Source organism: Scyliorhinus torazame, chromosome 6 (genome assembly GCF_047496885.1).
Source record: "Scyliorhinus torazame isolate Kashiwa2021f chromosome 6, sScyTor2.1, whole genome shotgun sequence".
Lineage (NCBI taxonomy): Eukaryota > Metazoa > Chordata > Chondrichthyes > Carcharhiniformes > Scyliorhinidae > Scyliorhinus > Scyliorhinus torazame.
In genome coordinates, this window is record NC_092712.1 from 260,015,849 (window position 1) to 260,032,868 (window position 17,020).

Consider the following 17,020-nt stretch of genomic DNA (forward strand, 5'->3'; position numbering starts at 1 on the left):
GCCCACTGTGGAGACTGGATGCGGGATTGCTAGCGGACGAGACAGTTTGTGGGCGGGATAACAAGTCCATCCAGAACTACCTGGAAACAAAATATATGGGGGAGGTCTCTGCAGCAATGGTCTGGGAAGCTTTGAAGGCAGTCGTCAGAGGGGAATTAATCTCGATACGGGCCCACAGAGAAAAGGTGGAACGGGCTGAGAGGGATAGATTAGCAGAGGAGATATTCCAGGTGGACAGGAGATACTCGGAGGCCCCGGATGCGGGGCTACTGAGGGAGCGGCGGAGGTTACAGGTGGAGTTTGTGCTGTTGACCACAGCGAAAGCAGTGGAACAGTTGAGGAAGACAAGGGGGGCAATCTAGGAGTACAAGGAAAAGGCAAGCAGAATGTTGGCGCACCAGCTCAGGAAAAGAGAGGCGGCCAGGGAGATAGGTAGAGTCAAGAGTAGAGACGGTAATACAGTCCTGGACCCAGCGGGGGGTGAACGAGGTGTTTAAGGATTTTTATAGTAAATTGTATGAGTCGGAATCCCTGGCTGGAGTGGAGGAGATGAGGCAATTTCTGGATCAGTTGAGGTTCCAGAGGATGGAGGAGGACCTGGTGGAGGGGCTGGGGGCCCCAATTAAAATTGAGGAAATAATCAAGGGGCTGGAGAGCATGCAGTCGGGCAAGGCCCCGGGGCCTGACGGCTACCCGGTGAAATTCTATAAGATGTTTTCAGAGATATTGAGCCCACTGCTGGTGAGGATATTTAACGAAGCAAGAAAGGAGTCCTCCCCCCAGCAATGTCGCAGGCCTCGATTTCATTGATCCTAAAACGGGAGAAGGATCCGGAGCAGTGCGGGTCATACAGGCCGATTTCTCTACTAAATATGGATGCCAAACTGCTGGCTAAGATACTGGCCACAAGGATAGAAGACTGTGTCCCGTGGGTGATAGGGGAAGACCAGACGGTATTTGTTAAGGGCAGGCAACTTAGGCCAATGTTCGAAGGCTTCTAAATGTTATTATGATTCCCTCAGAAGGAGGGGAGGCGGAGGTGGTGGTAGCGATGGATGCACAGAAGGCTTTTGATTGGGTGGAGTGGGATTACCTGTGGGAGGCGCTGGGAAGGTTTGGGTTTGGTGAGGGCTTTATTGACTGGGTGCGGTTGCTCTATCAGGCACCAGTAGTGAGTGTGCGTACGAACTGGCTGAGGTCGTGGTATTTTAAACTACACCGAGGGACGAGGCAAGGGTGCCCCCTTTCCCCGTTACGGTTTGCTCTGGCCATAGAGCCATTGGCCACGTTAAAAGCCTCTAGGAACTGGAAAGGGCTAGTTTGGGGGGGGAGGGAGGGGGGGAGGGAGTGGGGGTGGAGCACCAGGTCACGCTCTATGCAGATGACCTGCTCTTGTACATTTCGGACCCATTGGAGGGGAAGGGGGGGGAAGTAATGCGAATCTTGGGGGAATTTGGCAGTATTTCGGGGTATAAATTGAACATGGGGAAAAGCGAGATGTTTGTGATCCAAGCAAGAGGGCAGGAGAAGAGACTAGGAGAGCTGCCGCTTAGAATGGTAGGGAAGAGCTTTCGATATCTGGGAATCTAGATGGCCCGGAAATGGGAGGTACTACACAAGTTAAACCTATCCCGGTTGGTCGATCAAATAGAAGGGGACTTTGAGATGGGACATGCTCCCGCTATCACTGGCGGGGAGGGTCCAGACCGTAAAAATGACGGTCCTCCCCAGATTTCTGTTTGTCTCTCAGTGCCTCCCCATCTTCATCCCGAAGGCCTTTTTCAAGCGGGTGAATAAGATTATTTTGGGCTTTGTGTGGGTGGGTAAAATCCCGCGAGTGAAGAAAGTGTTGCTGGAGCACAGTCGGGGGGGGAGGGTGGGTTGGCGCTGCCGAACTTCTGCAATTACCACTGAGCGGCTAATAAAGCCATGATTAGGTAGTGGGGGAGGGGGAGGCATGGGAGCAGATGGAGGTGGTGTCATATAAAGACACCAGTCTGGGAGCATTAGTAACGGCACCTCTGCCGTTCTCGCCGGCCCGATACTCCACAAGTCCGGTGGTAGTGGCGGCTCTGAGGATCTGGGGGCAATGGAGGAGATATAAGAGAGTGGAGGGAGCATCGATTTCGACCCCGATTTATAACAACCACAAGTTTGTACCGGGTAGGCTAGATGGCGGGTTCCAGAGGTGGCAGGGGACAGGAATCAGAAGGATGGTGGATCTATTTATAGACGGGAGCTTTGCCAGCTTGAAAGCTTTGGAGGATAAATTTAAATTGCCACCAGGGAACGGTTTAGGTATTTGCAGGTGCGAGACTTCCTGAGAGAGCAGGTGCCGGCCTTTCCATTGCTGCTGCCACGGGGGATACAGAATAGAGTAGTCTCCAGTACCTGGGTGGGAGAGGGGAAGGTATCGGATATTACCAGGCGCTTTCGGAGGTGGAGGAAACTCCGGTGGAGGAGTTTAAGGGCAAGTGGGAGGACGAGCGAGGTGGAGAGATAGAGGCGGGTATATGGGCGGATGCCCTAAACAGGCTTAGCCTGATACAATTTAAGGTAGTCCACCATGCACACATGACAGTGGCTAGTTTTTCGGGGTTGAGGATAGGTGTGTGAGGTGCGCGGGAAGCCCAGCAAATTATGTCCACATGTTTTGGGCATGCCTGAAGCTGAGAAGGTTTTGGCAAGGTTTTGCTAAGGCAATGTCCACGGTGCTAAAAACACAGGTGGAGGGAATCGAAGCCCCCGAGTGTAGAGACCTGGGTTAGTGACATGGCTGGTTTCTCAGTCTCGAGAAAATAAACTTTGCCTTAAGGGGGTCAATGCTGGGGTTCTTCTCCCGGAGGTGGCGGCCGTTCGTTGACTTTCTCGGGGAAAATTAAAATGTCAGCAGATGCAGTATTCCAAGGGAGGGGGTGGGGGCGGGCAGACTGTTGCTGTTTGGTTGAGGTGTGAGAAGATTGGGCTGGGGGGGGGGGGTGGGGGGGAAATGTTCATTTTGCCACGTGGATGTTATTGTTTTTGTTAATGTTATAAACATTTTCAAATACCTCAATAAAAATATTATTTAATAAAAAAGGGATGCCCACTCTACTCACTACTGTTTGCCCTGGCCATAGAGCCTTTGGCAATGTCTGTTAGGTCATGAAATGTCTGGCGGGGGAGAGTGAGGGGGTGGCTGGAGCATGGGGTCTCACTCTACGTGGGCGATTTGCTCCTTTACATAACAGACCCGTTTTGGGGGGGGGGGGGGGGGGGGGGAATGCCTGGAATTATGGAGATATTGGAAGAATTTGGTTGGTTCTCCGGCTACAAGTTAAATATGGGTAAGAGCGAAGTGTTCGCGATCCAGACACGGGCAGGAGAGGAGACTGAGGGAGTTACCGTTTAAAGTGGTGGGAAGGAGTTTTAGGTACCTGGTAATACAGGTGGCTAAGGACTGGGGTCAGCTCCATAAGTTAAATCTGGGCAGGGTGGTCGAGCAAATGAAAGGAGACTTCCGTAGGTGGGTCAAGCTCCCGCTGTCATTGGTGGGGAGGGTACAGACTGTGAAGACGACAGTCCTCCCGAGGTTGCTGTTTGTTTTTCAATGTCTTCCAATTTTTATCCCGAAGGCATTTTTCAGGAAGATGAATGCGGCGATCTCGGGTTTTGTATGGGCTGGTAAGGCCCCGAGGGTGAAGAAGGTCCTTCTGGATCGTGGGCACGGGGAGGAGGGCTTGGCCCTTCCGAATTTTATTAACTATTACTGGGCCGCCAACATATCGATGGTTAGGAAGTGGGTAGTGGGGGAGGGGTAAGTGTGGGAGCGAGTGAAGGCGGTATCTTGCAAGGGTACGAGTTTGGAGGCTTTACTAACGGAGCCCTTGCCGTTCTCGCCGGCTTGGTACTCCACAAGCCCGGTGGTAGTGGCAGCCCTGAGGGTGTGGGGACAATGGAGGCAGCACGAGATTGGAGGGGGCGTCAGTGTGGTCACCGATCTGTGATAATCACCGGTTTGTTCTGGGGGACTAAACGGGCGCTATAGGAGGTGGCAGCGGGCAGAGATTGACAGATTTGGGGATATCTTCATTGAGGAGGGCTTCCTGAGCCTGGAGGCGTTAGAGGAGGAGTTTGAGTTGCCAGGTGGGAATGGGTTTCGGTGCCTGCAGGTACAATACTTTGTCCGGAGGCAGGTTCCTGATGTGTTAGGCAGGTTGGTTCGATGTGGACTGCACTTGATGCAGGGAAGTTAGAAACAGACGTCTAACACAGGAGAAGATCCAACACGGTGTTATTCAACTAGATGAACTGCTGTACATATTCAGCTGTGGGTCAACACTAAACTGCTCTGACTAGTGATCTTGTAGTAGTGTGACCAGACTTACTAGCTACTGCATGGTGTTTGTGCTTGCTAGCTCGTGGACTCTGACTGTCAGTGGCTGGGTCCCAAGAGAGCAGGAAACCTAGTGCCCTCTGGCTTTATAGTGGTGGTGTCCTGTCTGGTGATTGGCTGTGCTGTGTTGTATGCTTACTGGTCATCCTATGTGTCAATCACTGCCTGTCTGCATCTCATTATATACATGAGTGGATATTATGACATCTCCCCCCCCTTTTATTTTTTTTGAGTTAAATAAATATTGAGGTGTGTATATATATATATATATTATGCCTGACTATATACAAACGGTGATTGAACAAAGGTATGTACATGAGAAGGTGTCGATAGTGCAGATACATGGCAAACTAAGCAGTATTTACAAGAGTTAAGTCGATGGATTCAGTCACAAAAATTTACAAGAGTTAAGTCTACAGATTCAGTCTTTGTGGCGGGCGACAAATTCTTATCGCTCGCCGCAAAAGTGGATCAGGAGCCGCCTGCACATGGAGAGGTGGGATCGCTGCCATTGCGGTGGTCGCGTGGGCCGGCAGGATCGCTGGCAGATCGGTGGCCTCGTGGCAGGGTACGTCCGGAGGAAGCATGATAGCCGGCAGAGCACTGCGGTCAGGTGGTGGGCGTGGAACTCTTCGCAATGCCCGTCTGTTGCGCCGTAGCAGGGAGCCATCAGCCATGCGAACAATGAAAGACCTCGGGGCAACTTGTTTGACAACAACAGCTGTGGCTGGCCAACCGCCCTCAGGCAACTGGACGCGAACATGATCGGTTGGAGCCAGCTCAGGTAAATCCGTGGCATGAGCATCATATGTGGCCTTTTGTTGGGCCCGGGACTACTACACATTTTGTAGTACCATGAGGTGGTCAAGGTCTGGAACATGGGTGGCTGGAACTGTGGTCCTCAGAGTACGATTCATGAGCATCTGCGTGGGGACAACCCAGTGGACAGTGGGGTTGCCCTGTATGCCAGCATTGCCAGGTTGAAGTTGGAGCTTGAGTCTGCAGCTTTGCACAGCAACCACTTGACAATATGGACCCCTTTCTCGGCCTTCCCATTTGATTGCGGGTAATAGCGACTGGAGGTAACGTGGCGGAAGTTGTAGGACTGTGCAAAATCAGACCATTCTTGGCTGCAAAAGCATGGACCGTTGTTGCTCATTACCGTGAGCGGTATCCCGTGCCTGGCGAACGTTTCTTTGCAGGCTTTGATGACCGCCTTCGACGCGAGGTCGGACAGTTTCACCACTTCTGGGTAACTGGAGAAGTAGTCGACCAGCAGTACATAGTCACGCCCTTTGGCGTGAAAAGGTCTACACCTACTTTGGACCACGGAGAGATCACGATCTTGTGCTGTTGCAGTGTTTCCTTGGATTGAGCCGGTTGAAACTTCTGACAGGTGGGGCAGTTGAGGACAGTGTTGGCAATATCCTGGTTAATGCCCGGCCAGCAAACCACCTCCAGAACTCTGCGTCGGCATTTCTTGACTCCAAGGTGACCCTCATGGAGTGGACCCAGCACCATTGCCTGCATGCTTTGAGGAATAACGACCCTGTCGAGTTTCAGAAGTATTCCCTCCACAACCGTCAGCTCGTCTTTAACATTAAAGAATTGGGGACATTGTCCCTTCTGCCAGCCATGGGTAAGGTGCTGCATCTCACGCTGCAGTAAAGGATCCTTGGCCGTTTCCTCACGAATTTGGACCACCCATTCGTCAGAAGCTGGGAGGTTGGTGGCACACAATTGCACTTGCGCCTCTATGTTAAGTCACCTTGTTCACATGGTGTGGTGATGGACCAGGATAGGGCATCTGCAATGATCAGCTCTTTGCCTGGCATGTAAACAAGTTTGAAGTCATAGCGGTGGAGTCGAAGAAGAATTTGCTGTAACCGAGGTGTCATGTCATTTAAATCCTTCTGGATTATGTGGACTAGAGGCCTGTGGTCCGTTTTCACCGTGAATTTCGGCAGGCCGTAAACGTAGTCATGAAACTTGACGATTCCTGTCAGGAGACCCAGACACTCCTTTTCGATCTGGACATACCGTTGCTCAGTGGGCGTCATGGCCCTAGAGTCATATGCCACTGGAGCCCAGGACGAGGAGTCATCTCGCTGGAGGAGCAGCACTCCAATGCCGTCCTGGCTTGCATCAATTGATATCTTGGTTTCCTTGGTTGGGTCGAAGAACGCTAGAAGTGGGGCTGTGGTGAGCTTTGCCTTCAGCTCACGCCATTCTGGTTCATGTGTGGGCAGCCACTGGAATTCCGTTGACTTCTTGACGAAATGGCGGAGGGCCGTGGTGTGGGATGCCATATTGGGAATGAATTTCCCGAGAAAGTTGACTATCCCGAGGAAGCGGAGGACCGCCTTCTTGACCTCCGGGGTCTTCATGGCGCTGATCGCCAAGACCTTGTCAGCGACTGGCTGCACACCCTGCCGCGAGATGTGGTCGCCTAGAAACTTTATATCAGATTGACCAAATAAGCACTTGACCCTGTTGAGCTGGAGACCATGTTCATGAATTCGCTGGAAGACCTGCTTGAGGCGAGCGATGTGTTCCTGGGGCGTTGTGGACCAGATGATCACGTCGTCCACGTATACTCGTACCCCCTCGATGCCCTCCATCATCTGCTCCATGATGCGATGAAGCACTTCGGAGGCAGATATGATACCGAAAGGCATGCGGTTGTAACAGTAGCGGCCGAACGGGGTGTTGAATGTGCACAGCTTGCGACTGGACGCGTCCAGCTGTATTTGCCAAAAACCCCGGGAGGCGTCCAGCTTAGTGAAGAATTTGGCATGAGCCATCTCACTGGTTAATTCTTCACGCTTCGGGATCGGGTAGTGCTCCCGCATGATGTTGCGGTTTAGATCCTTGGGATCAATGCAAATGCGGAGCTCCCCTGATGGCTTCTTTACGCAGACCATGGAGCTGACCCAGTCTGTTCGCTCCCTGACCTTCGACATGATGCCCTGGTCTTGGAGGTCCTGTAGTTGCTTTTTCAGACGATCCTTGAGGGGCGCCGGCACCCGGCGTGGTGCATGGATTACAGGGGTGGTGTTCGGCTTGAGCAGTATTTATTATCGGTACGGGAGCGTGCCCATTCCATTGAATACACTGTGGTACTGCGTGACTATGTCGGCTTGCAAATTTCCATCGGGCGAGGCCGTCGCCGGTGACGATGACATGGTGTGGACTCGCTGAACCAGGTTCAGGAGCTTGCAGGCGCGAGCACTGAGCAGGGACGCCCTGTCAGGCCTGATGATTTCAAATCGTAACGTTGCCTTGATCGCCTTGTTGGATACCCCTAGTTGACACAAGCCACTAGCAGCCATGGCATTGCCATTGTAGTCAAGGAGCTGGCAGGCCGGTGGAAGAATGCTTGGTCGGGCCCGGATGGTGTTGAGGTTGGATTTTGAGATGAGGTTCGCAGACGCGCCGGTGTCCAGTTTAAATCGGATGCGAGCCTTGTTAACTGTGAGGACAGCACACCACTCATCGTCGGGATCCACACTGAGGATCGAGAGGCGTTGCGCAGGTGTGGTGAAGGCCAGCTCATGTGTGGTTATGATGCCCACCCGATATGGAGACTGGAGGCACTCAGCATCAGGGTCCGTTGGACTGTCGGGATCAGAATCTGGCATGCCTTGTTGTATTGAGCGGATACTTCTGTGCCGCAGCTGGGATCGCTGGCTGCTGAGCGGTGGAGCGGGTCTGCAGAGGGCTGCGTAGTCGCCAAGCTTGCCACACTGGAGACATCGGCGTCCTCTTGCCGGACATTGCCGCTTTATGTGGGCTGAGCCACAATTCGGACGCGTCATGTCAGCGCGATCCGTGCGCCATCGTGCATGTGCAGTGCGGTCGGCTGACGTACGCACCTGCGCAGTCGTGTTTTCGGTCTCGTCGTCCACTCGGTCGTGGCGCGCATGCGCAAGGATCCGAGAAAAGTGCGCAAACCGGCCACTCTCCTCGATGCTCAGGCCCTGCATCTGTGCAATGGCCTGCACCCTTTCTGCCTTGTGGGAGGCCAACTTTGCAGTTTCTGCCGCCCTGATGTGGGAGTAACGATTCTTGGCATGCTCATGGACAACGCACGTCTCGATAGCGACAGAGAGGGTCAGCTGTTTGATTTTAAGGAGCTGCTGCCGCAGGGATTTGGAGTGGACCCTGAAAACGATTTGATCCCGGATCATGGAATCAGCCTTCGAGTCATAGTTACATGCGCGAGGATGCGGAGATGGGTCAAGAAGGACTGAAAAGGTTCATCCTTTTCCTGAAGCCTCTGCTGGAAGATGTGCCGTTCAAAGCTCTCATTCACCTCAGTGTCACAGTGGCTGTCGAACTTCAGCAGGACTGTTTTGAATTTTGTTTTGTCTTCGCCGTCGGTGAACGTAAGTAAATTTTAGATATGGATGGCATGGTCCCCCGCAGTGGAGAGAAATAGCGCGATCTTCCTGGCATCCGATGCTGCCTCGAGGTCGGAGGCCTCGATGTGCAAGAGAAACTTTTGCTTGAAGACTTTCCAGTTGGCGCCGAGGTTGCCGGAGATGCGGAGTTGCGGAGGGGGCTGGATGTTTTCCATTTCGCTGGATGGCTGCTTGCTGGTCGATGTTGATTCACTCGAGGTAGGTCCGTCAAGATCAATATCACTCTGGTACCATGATGTGTTGGGCAGATTGGTTCGATGTGGACTGCACTCGATGCAGGGAAGTTAGAACAGACGTCTAACACAGGAGAAGATCCAACACGGTGTTATTCAACTAGATGAACTGCTGTACATATTCAGCTGTGGGTCAACACTAAACTGCTCTGACTAGTGATCTTGTAGTAGTGTGACCAGACTTACTAGCTACCGCATGGTGTTTGTGCTTGCTAGCTCATGGACTCTGACTGTCTCAGTAGTTGGGTCCCGAGAGAGCGAGAAACCTAGTGCCCTCTGGCTTTATAGTGGTCGTGTCCTGTCTGGTGATTGGCTGTGCCATGTTGTATGCTTACTGGTCATCCTATGTGTCAATCACTGCCTGCCTGCATCTCATTATATACATGAGTGGATATTATGACAGTTCCAAACTTTCCTCGCCTCCCCCTAAGCGGACTACAGGATAAGGTGATGTCAAAAACAGGGGTTGGGGAGGGGAGGGTTTCGGTGATCTCCAAGGAATTGATGGAGTGGGAAGGGGTCCCTATCAGGGAGCTGAAGAGGAAGTGGGAGGAGGAGTTGGGAGGCGAGTTGGAAGTCGGACTATGGGAAAAGACCTTGAAGAAAGTCAATTGATCCTCGTGTGCCAGGCTTAGCCTGATCCAGTTCAAGGTGGTTCATAGAGCTCACGTGACTGTGGCCCGGATGAGTAGGTTTTTTGAGGAAGTGGAGGATAGGTGCAGGCAGTGTGGGGGTAACTCGGCGAACCACGTACACATGTTCTGGGTATGCCCGAAGTTGAGGGGATTCTGGCAGGGATTTGTGGACGTCATGTCAGAGGACCTGGGAGGGAGGGTGACTCCGAGAAATGGCAATATTTGGGGTATCAGAGGATCTGGGGGCCAGGAGGGGGGGGAAGTTTAAGGAAAACTGAACGTCAGCAGAAAGAGAGGGGGGGGGGGGGGGGGGGAAAGAAAAATGAGAGGCATGGCAGTGTAAAATAATAGACCGAGATTCTAATATACGGGTAGTTAGGAGCTAGGGCGGGGGAGTAGTTGGTTATGTTATTGTAATATTGTTGCGTGTGTCGGGCCGTTAGGCGGTTTAGAATGTTAATTTGTTAAACTGTGAAAATTACAAATGCTTCAATAGAATGTTGTTTTTTTTTTAAATTTGAAAAAACAATAAATCATCGTTCTGGTTAAATCACCAGCAGTTCTGTAGATTAATTGCAAGACAAGAACACAGAACACAACACTGTAAACATGGAATAGAACTGGAATCAGAATGTTACAGCATTCGGGTCTCCGAAGAAGCTGTGCCAGTTTTTCTCCACAATTTATTTCTCACTTCCCTGCTTGTTCCCTTGTGACTACGGGAAGTAAATGAGCTGCTGTATATTTCTGAACAAACGCAAAGCAGGAAGCAAAGAATAACAGAAATCATGAATCACGAGTATTGATTTCTAATAGAGTGGCGATCATGGACCGACTCCTCCTTTGGGTGCTTCTGATAAATATGCTCTGATTGGGGAAAATCGTAGGTCTGGTCCCTTTGATTTTCCGTGAGAATTCAGAGTTCTAACTGGCACCTCCTGTGAGTGTAGCTCCACACCAGAAGTTCCCAATGAGTTTACTGGCCAGCTGACAAATTGGTTGTAAAGATGAAAAGAGGTGCAATGGTCATCCGAGTGAGGCAATGGGAAATGCATTAAAAGGATGGCACGGTAGCACAGTGGTTAGCACTGTTGCTTCACAGCACCAGGGTCACAGGTACGATTCCCGGCTTGGGTCACGTGTCTGTGAGGAGTCCGCACGTTCCCCCAGTGTCTGCGTGGGTTTCCTACGGGTGCTCCGGTTTCCTCCCACAGTCCAAAGACGTGCAGGTTAGGTGTACTGGCCATGATAAATTGCCCTTAGTGAGCAAAAAGGTTAGGAGGGGCTATTGGGTTACAGGGATGGAGTAGAAGTGAGGGCTTAAGTGGGTCGGTGCATACTCGATGGGCCGAAGGGCCTCCTTCTGCACTGTATGTTCGATGTTCTATTAAGTAAATTGGACATTCTAAATTCTCCCTCAGTGTACCCGAACGGGCACCGGAATGTGCCGACAAGGGGCTTTTCACAGTAAATGTTAATGTAAGCCTACGTGTGACAATAAAGATTATTTTTTTAAAAAGCAAGAGATGTGAAAATAGTGATGTGAAGTGATGAGAAGACATGGGAAAGATATAATGGTACAAGTTCTTTCTAGATTAATGCTAGAACCTCACCAGTCCAAAGCTCACTGCCCCAACAACCAAACCCCGAGGATTCATGGTAGTTCCATCGTAGGCTATGAAGACCTGTTTAAACAATAAGAAACAGAGCGTACCAGACAGTCTGCCGTAACCGATCCAGCATGTCCACTCCAGTGCTGCTGAGTGCATGAGACTCATGCTCCGAGCGCTGGTGACACAGCAGCACTCCGATGTGAAGGTAGAGGCAGATTAGAAAAACAAAAAGCAAAAAGATGCAAAGTTCCAAAATTCCACAGAACGGATTATGTGAAATAATCGCATTCAGGGGCTGGTTTAGCACAAGGCTAAATAGCTGGCTTTTAAAGCCGACCAAGGCAGGCCAGCAGCACGGGTTCAATTCCCATACCAGCCTCCCGAACAGGTGCCAGAATGTGGCAACTAGGGGCTTTTCACAGTAACTTCATTTGAAGCCTACTTGTGGCAATAAGCGATTTTCATTTCATTTCATTTCACCAGGGAAAGTGCAATACTGTGATGCCCAATGTGACTGCCTCTTGGTATGAGTGAATTTGTTCCTGCTTGAGTCTTATCTCTTATCATAGAAACCCTATAGTACAAAAGGAAGCCATTCGGTCCATCGAGTCTGCACCGACCCTCTGAAAGATCATCCTATCTAGGCCCATGCCCCCACCCGATCCCGGTAATCCTACCTAACGCTTTTAGACACTAAGGGACAACTTATCATGGCCAATCCACCTAACCTGCACATCTTTGGACTGTGGGAGGAAACCGGAGCACCCGGAGGAAACCCACACAGACACGAGGAGAATGTACAAACTCCACACAGTCCCCAAGGCTAGAATTGAACCCGGATCTCTGGTGCCGTGAGGCAGCAGTGCTAACCACCGTGTCACCCTAATGTTACGAGTGCTGGTCTTTCAAGTAAAATCCAGGACAGGTCTTTTCAAGTATTCATTATCGGCCAATATTTATTATTGAATGCCAAAAAGCACAGTATCTGGTCAACACCTCATTGCTGTTTGCAGGACCTTGATTCTAGCAAATTGGCTGCTACAACACTGACCCATATTTCAAAAAGTACTATCCCTCTTTCCTCCCCCCCCCCCCCCCCCCAACCCCGCACCATGATACCTGATCCTCAACAGCACCCCTTCACCTTCACCTTCCCCCCCCCCCCGAAGCCTGACCTCCCACATCCGCATGATTCAAACCCTTCCAATCCCTTTATCGTCCTGGTACTTGACCCCCATGCCCCGTCCAATGGCCCAATGCCCCCTCCCATCCACTCACCCCCCCTTATGATCGCCACACCTCCACAACCCTCAAATCTTACCCACTTACCTTGTCCCTGGCCTGTCAAGAACCTTTCAACTTCGCTAGACCTTTAACCTATCTACTTTACAGCAGCTTCTGCCATAAAAAAGTGTGTGGCATCCTTCCTTTTGACAGAGCTGTACTTGACAATAGGTGCCAGAGACGGAGTGCACTGCCCGGATCTTGCCCGCCCTGAGTCGCAAGGCTGGGCAAGACAGGATGTCAAGTAAGAAACTGAGAGCGGAGTGGCAATCCTTTGCTGATTGTCACTCTTGAGGAAATTCAGGCCCATATAATAATTTATGGTGAAAGTTTATTCTATAAAATTAGTGTTAAATGCACACCATGCACAAGTGTACATCCTGTTGATGAGCTGAAAGATACATGCTATGTAGCAAACACTGGTCTAGTCTCCATTACTGAACTTTCTAGAAAAAAAAACAGGATTGATAAGGAACCGTGGCCCATCCCAGCTCAAACGTCGGGAATACTCCACATGTGAACTGATTGAGTGAGCAATCTGGGACGTTCCAAACCATGCAACTGAGGGGTCTAGAATATCCCAGACTGTGAAACACCATGAGAGTCCACCTGAGGAGGGTGTTGGAAACCGAGACAACCAACAAATTTAAAAGGGAATTGGATGGGAACCTGACCGCTGTGGGATGGAGCGGGGAAATGGATTGACTGAAGAGCTGGCATAGAGTCAATGGGCGGAATGGCTTCTTTCTGTGCTGTGTGGGCAGCACGGTAGCACAGTGGTTAGCACAGTTGTTTCACAGCTCCAGGGTCCCAGGTTCCATTCCCGGCTGGGTCACGGTCTGTGCAAAGTCTGCACTTTCTCCCCGTGTCTGCGTGGGTTTCCTCCGGGTGCTCCGGTTTCCTCCCACAGTCCAAAGATGTGCGGGTTAGGTGAATTGGCCATGCTAAACTGCCCTTAGTGTCCAAAAAATGTTAAGTGGGGGTACTGGGTTACGGGGATAGGGTAGATACGTGGGGATCAGTAGGGTGCTCTTTGTAAGGACCGGTGCAGACTCGATGGGCCGAATGGCCTCCTTCTGCACTGTAAATTCTATGATTCTATGTGTGACAGTTATTCTTTTTAAATCATCTGACTTCCGAAGGAAAGTAGGGAAATCATTTTAAAACTACAACTTGTCATAAAACAAATGTCCATCAGGTGGAGATAGTCCCAGAGGTAATGATTCATACGGTTCTGGCTGAGATGAATGTGGGTAATATTTGTCAAGGGCTAAGGACAGAGTCAGTTGTTTCTCTCGAATTCTGAACTCCGTTCCCTGCAGAGTCATTCTGTACAGAGCTACTAGAGCTGGTGCTGCATAAATAAAACTTACAACAATCACAAGGAACATCAATGGTTTGCTAACACTACAATTATATTCTTAGCCCCATTACCTGTATTCCGCCACACCTCCAACATGCTTCTTCATGGCTGTGTCAGAGCTCATTCCATAGAAGAGTTTCACCTTTTTACCATTTTTCTCTATGATCTCTCCAGCACACTGGTCGTGTCCTGCGAACATCCCTCCCAGCATCACAAAATCAGCTCCGGCACCTGAAATGAATGCAAGAGAGTCACTCAGATTTAATACCAGTTGAGATCCTGGAATTTCCCACCTAACGCCACCGCGTGGAACCACCATCACCACAGTGACTGCACATCTCGGAAATATTAGAGTTGGGCAATAAATGTGGACTCGCAGTGCTGCCCACATAGCGAGAGCAAGTAATTTAAACTATGCTGCCCTGCAGATTCTGAACATTCTCTCTCTTTTTGCTGTGCTATTAAAAGTAAACAAAATTAAACAGGCTTCTGAACTGGATCATTGCTGACTCCCCACAGCAATATGTTTCCACAAAGCTAATAAATGTTCTTTTATAAAAAAAAGTTCCACTATTCATTTTATCTAGGTCTCTGGACGGAACTGAAAATATATTGGCATCCCTCGGCGGTACGGTGGCTAGCGCTGCTGTCTCACGGCGCTGAGGACCCGGGTTCAATCCCGGCCCTGGGTCATTGTCCGTGTGGAATTTGCACATTTTCCCCGTGTCTGTCTCAACCCTACAACCCAAAAGATGTGCACGGTGGGTGGATTGGCCACGCTAAATTGACATCCCAATTGACTTTCTTCCCTCCCACTGCTCCCAACGCTCTCCCTGGCTGACACGGAGAGCCACGTGTACATTGGAAATTCCTGTACTGTCACTCTTTGTGTACAAAAGGTAAGCGTGCTAAGGTGCTGTCACATCATGATCCTTAAAGGTACTTCCTTCCAATTAACTCCTTATATTTTGTGACATGCTCTTATTCATACTGTAATCGGAATGATTTGTTCAATTTACAAGGCCGACTGTAGAAGTGGATGAAGATGCGACACTAAATCTTGAGGTTTATTTTACAGCAGCACCCTCCAGTGGCAACAGAAGCCAGGTACCTTCAAATGTCAAGACTTTTGCTGTGAAATGTCTATAACTTTGATCTGTTATAATTCTCTGTACCATTAAATAATCAGCTATGGGCATCGATATTCCTATCCACATGATTTTTGAAATGCAACATTTTATGTTGCCTCTATTTTACAACAATTTGCAGTTACATAGCTCCGTTAACAAACCGTTCCAAGGTCCTTAGCAAGAGCAATTAAAAACATCATCGACACCGAGCCACAAAAAGAGATATCAGTACAGGATGATCATAAGCTTGGTCTTTTTTCCTACTTGTACATGGGTTGTGAGCACTGCTAGCAAAGCCAGCATTTGTTGCCCATTCCTAGCTGCCCATGGGAAGGTGGTGAGCTGCCTTCTTTAACTGCTGCAATGCAGAAGGTGTAGGTACACCCACAATGCTGTTAGGAAGGGAGTTCCAGGATTTTGACCAGTGAATTAACGGCATTTCCAAAGTTCTGCTGCTTGTATCTTAATTGGTTTGGAGGGGAACTTGCTGCTGGTGGAGTTCCCATGGTCCTGCTGTCCTTGTCCTTCTAGGTGGTAGAGGTTACAGGTTTGAAAGCTGTCGAAGGAGCCTTGGTGAGTTGCTGCACTGTATCTTGTAGATGGTACACACTGCTGCCACTGTGTGTCAGCGTTGGAGGGAGAGGATGGGGTACTGAACAAGCAGGCTCCTTTGTTCTGGATGGTGTTGAGTTTCTTGAGTTTTGCTGGAGCGGCAAGTGGAGAGTATTCCATCGTATTCCGGACTTGTGCCTTGTAGATGGTGGATGGCTTTGGTTAGGGATACAAGGAGCATTCTTAAAGGAGAAGAGAGAGAGAGGTACCGAAGCAAAGAGGTTTAGAGAGGGAATTTCAGTGTTTAGGGCCTAGGCAACTGAAAGCACACTCACCAATGGTGAAGTGATTAAAATCTAAGGAGCCAGATTTGGAAGGATACAGATATCTTGAAGGAGTGTAGGGCTGGAGGAGGTTACGGAGTGTGGTACCCTCAATAACGACGCTTAGAGTGTAAACAGTAAAGAAGGCTTTAATAAACTAAGAACTAGACTAGTGCAGAGACGTGTGCTAACTGCTGCACTGCCCACAAGGCGGCCCCTTATATACGGCTCCCAGATGGGCGGAGCCAGAGGCGGAGTTCCCCAGGGTTCCAAGCCCAGTCTTAAAGGGGACATCACCTTACATGAACAAAAATGAAATGAAATGAAAATGAAAATCGCTTATTGTCACAAGTAGACTTCAAATGAAGTTACTGTGAAAAGCCCCTAGTCGCCACATTCTGGCACCTGTTCGGGGAGGCTGTTACGGGAATTGAACCGTGCTGCTAGCCTGCCTTGGTCTGCTTTCAAAGCCAGCGATTTAGCCCTGTGCTAAACAGCCCCATGATGACAAGGGTACAGTGTTACAGTTACTGTTACGGGACCTAGGACCCCGCCTTCCACGACATAGCCAAGGATGGCTAGCCGGGTTGTGTGGAAAACGCATTTTTCCTCATTATAGGTCAGGTTAAGGGCTCGGGCGGTCTGGAGGAACTTTTCAAGGTTAGCGTCATGGTCCTGCTGGTCATGGCCGCAGATAGTGACATTGTCCAAGTATGGGTATGTAGCCTTCAAACCGTACTGGTCCACTATTTGATCCATCGCCCTTTGAAAGACGGAAACCCCATTTGTGACGCTGAAAGGGACCCTGAGGAAGTGGAAGAGCCGGCCGGCTGCTTTGAAGGCAGTATAGCGGCAGTCTTTTGGTCGGATGGAGTGCTGGTGGTAGGTGGATTTGAGGTCAACCGTGGAAAATACTCGGTATTGAGCGATCCGATTTACCATTTCCGCGATGCGAGGAAGGGGGTACGCATCAAGCTGCGTGAATCGGTTTATGGTCTGGCTATAATCAACGACCATCCGTTTCTTATCCCCGGACCGGACTACCACCACTTGTGCTCTCCAAGGGCTGTTGCTAGCCTCGATGACCC

General features: G+C 50.2%; 1 protein-coding gene across 1 annotated transcript in view; it reads right to left on the bottom strand.

Annotated features, from left to right (window-relative positions):
• The window catches only part of gmpr (guanosine monophosphate reductase), a 177,831-nt gene that overhangs the window by 37,377 nt on the left and 123,434 nt on the right, over positions 1–17,020 (bottom strand). The window contains exon 8 of the mRNA XM_072509613.1: positions 13,999–14,158. Within this exon, the coding sequence (XP_072365714.1) occupies positions 13,999–14,158 (160 nt within the window). The remainder of the gene's footprint in view (positions 1–13,998; positions 14,159–17,020) is intronic.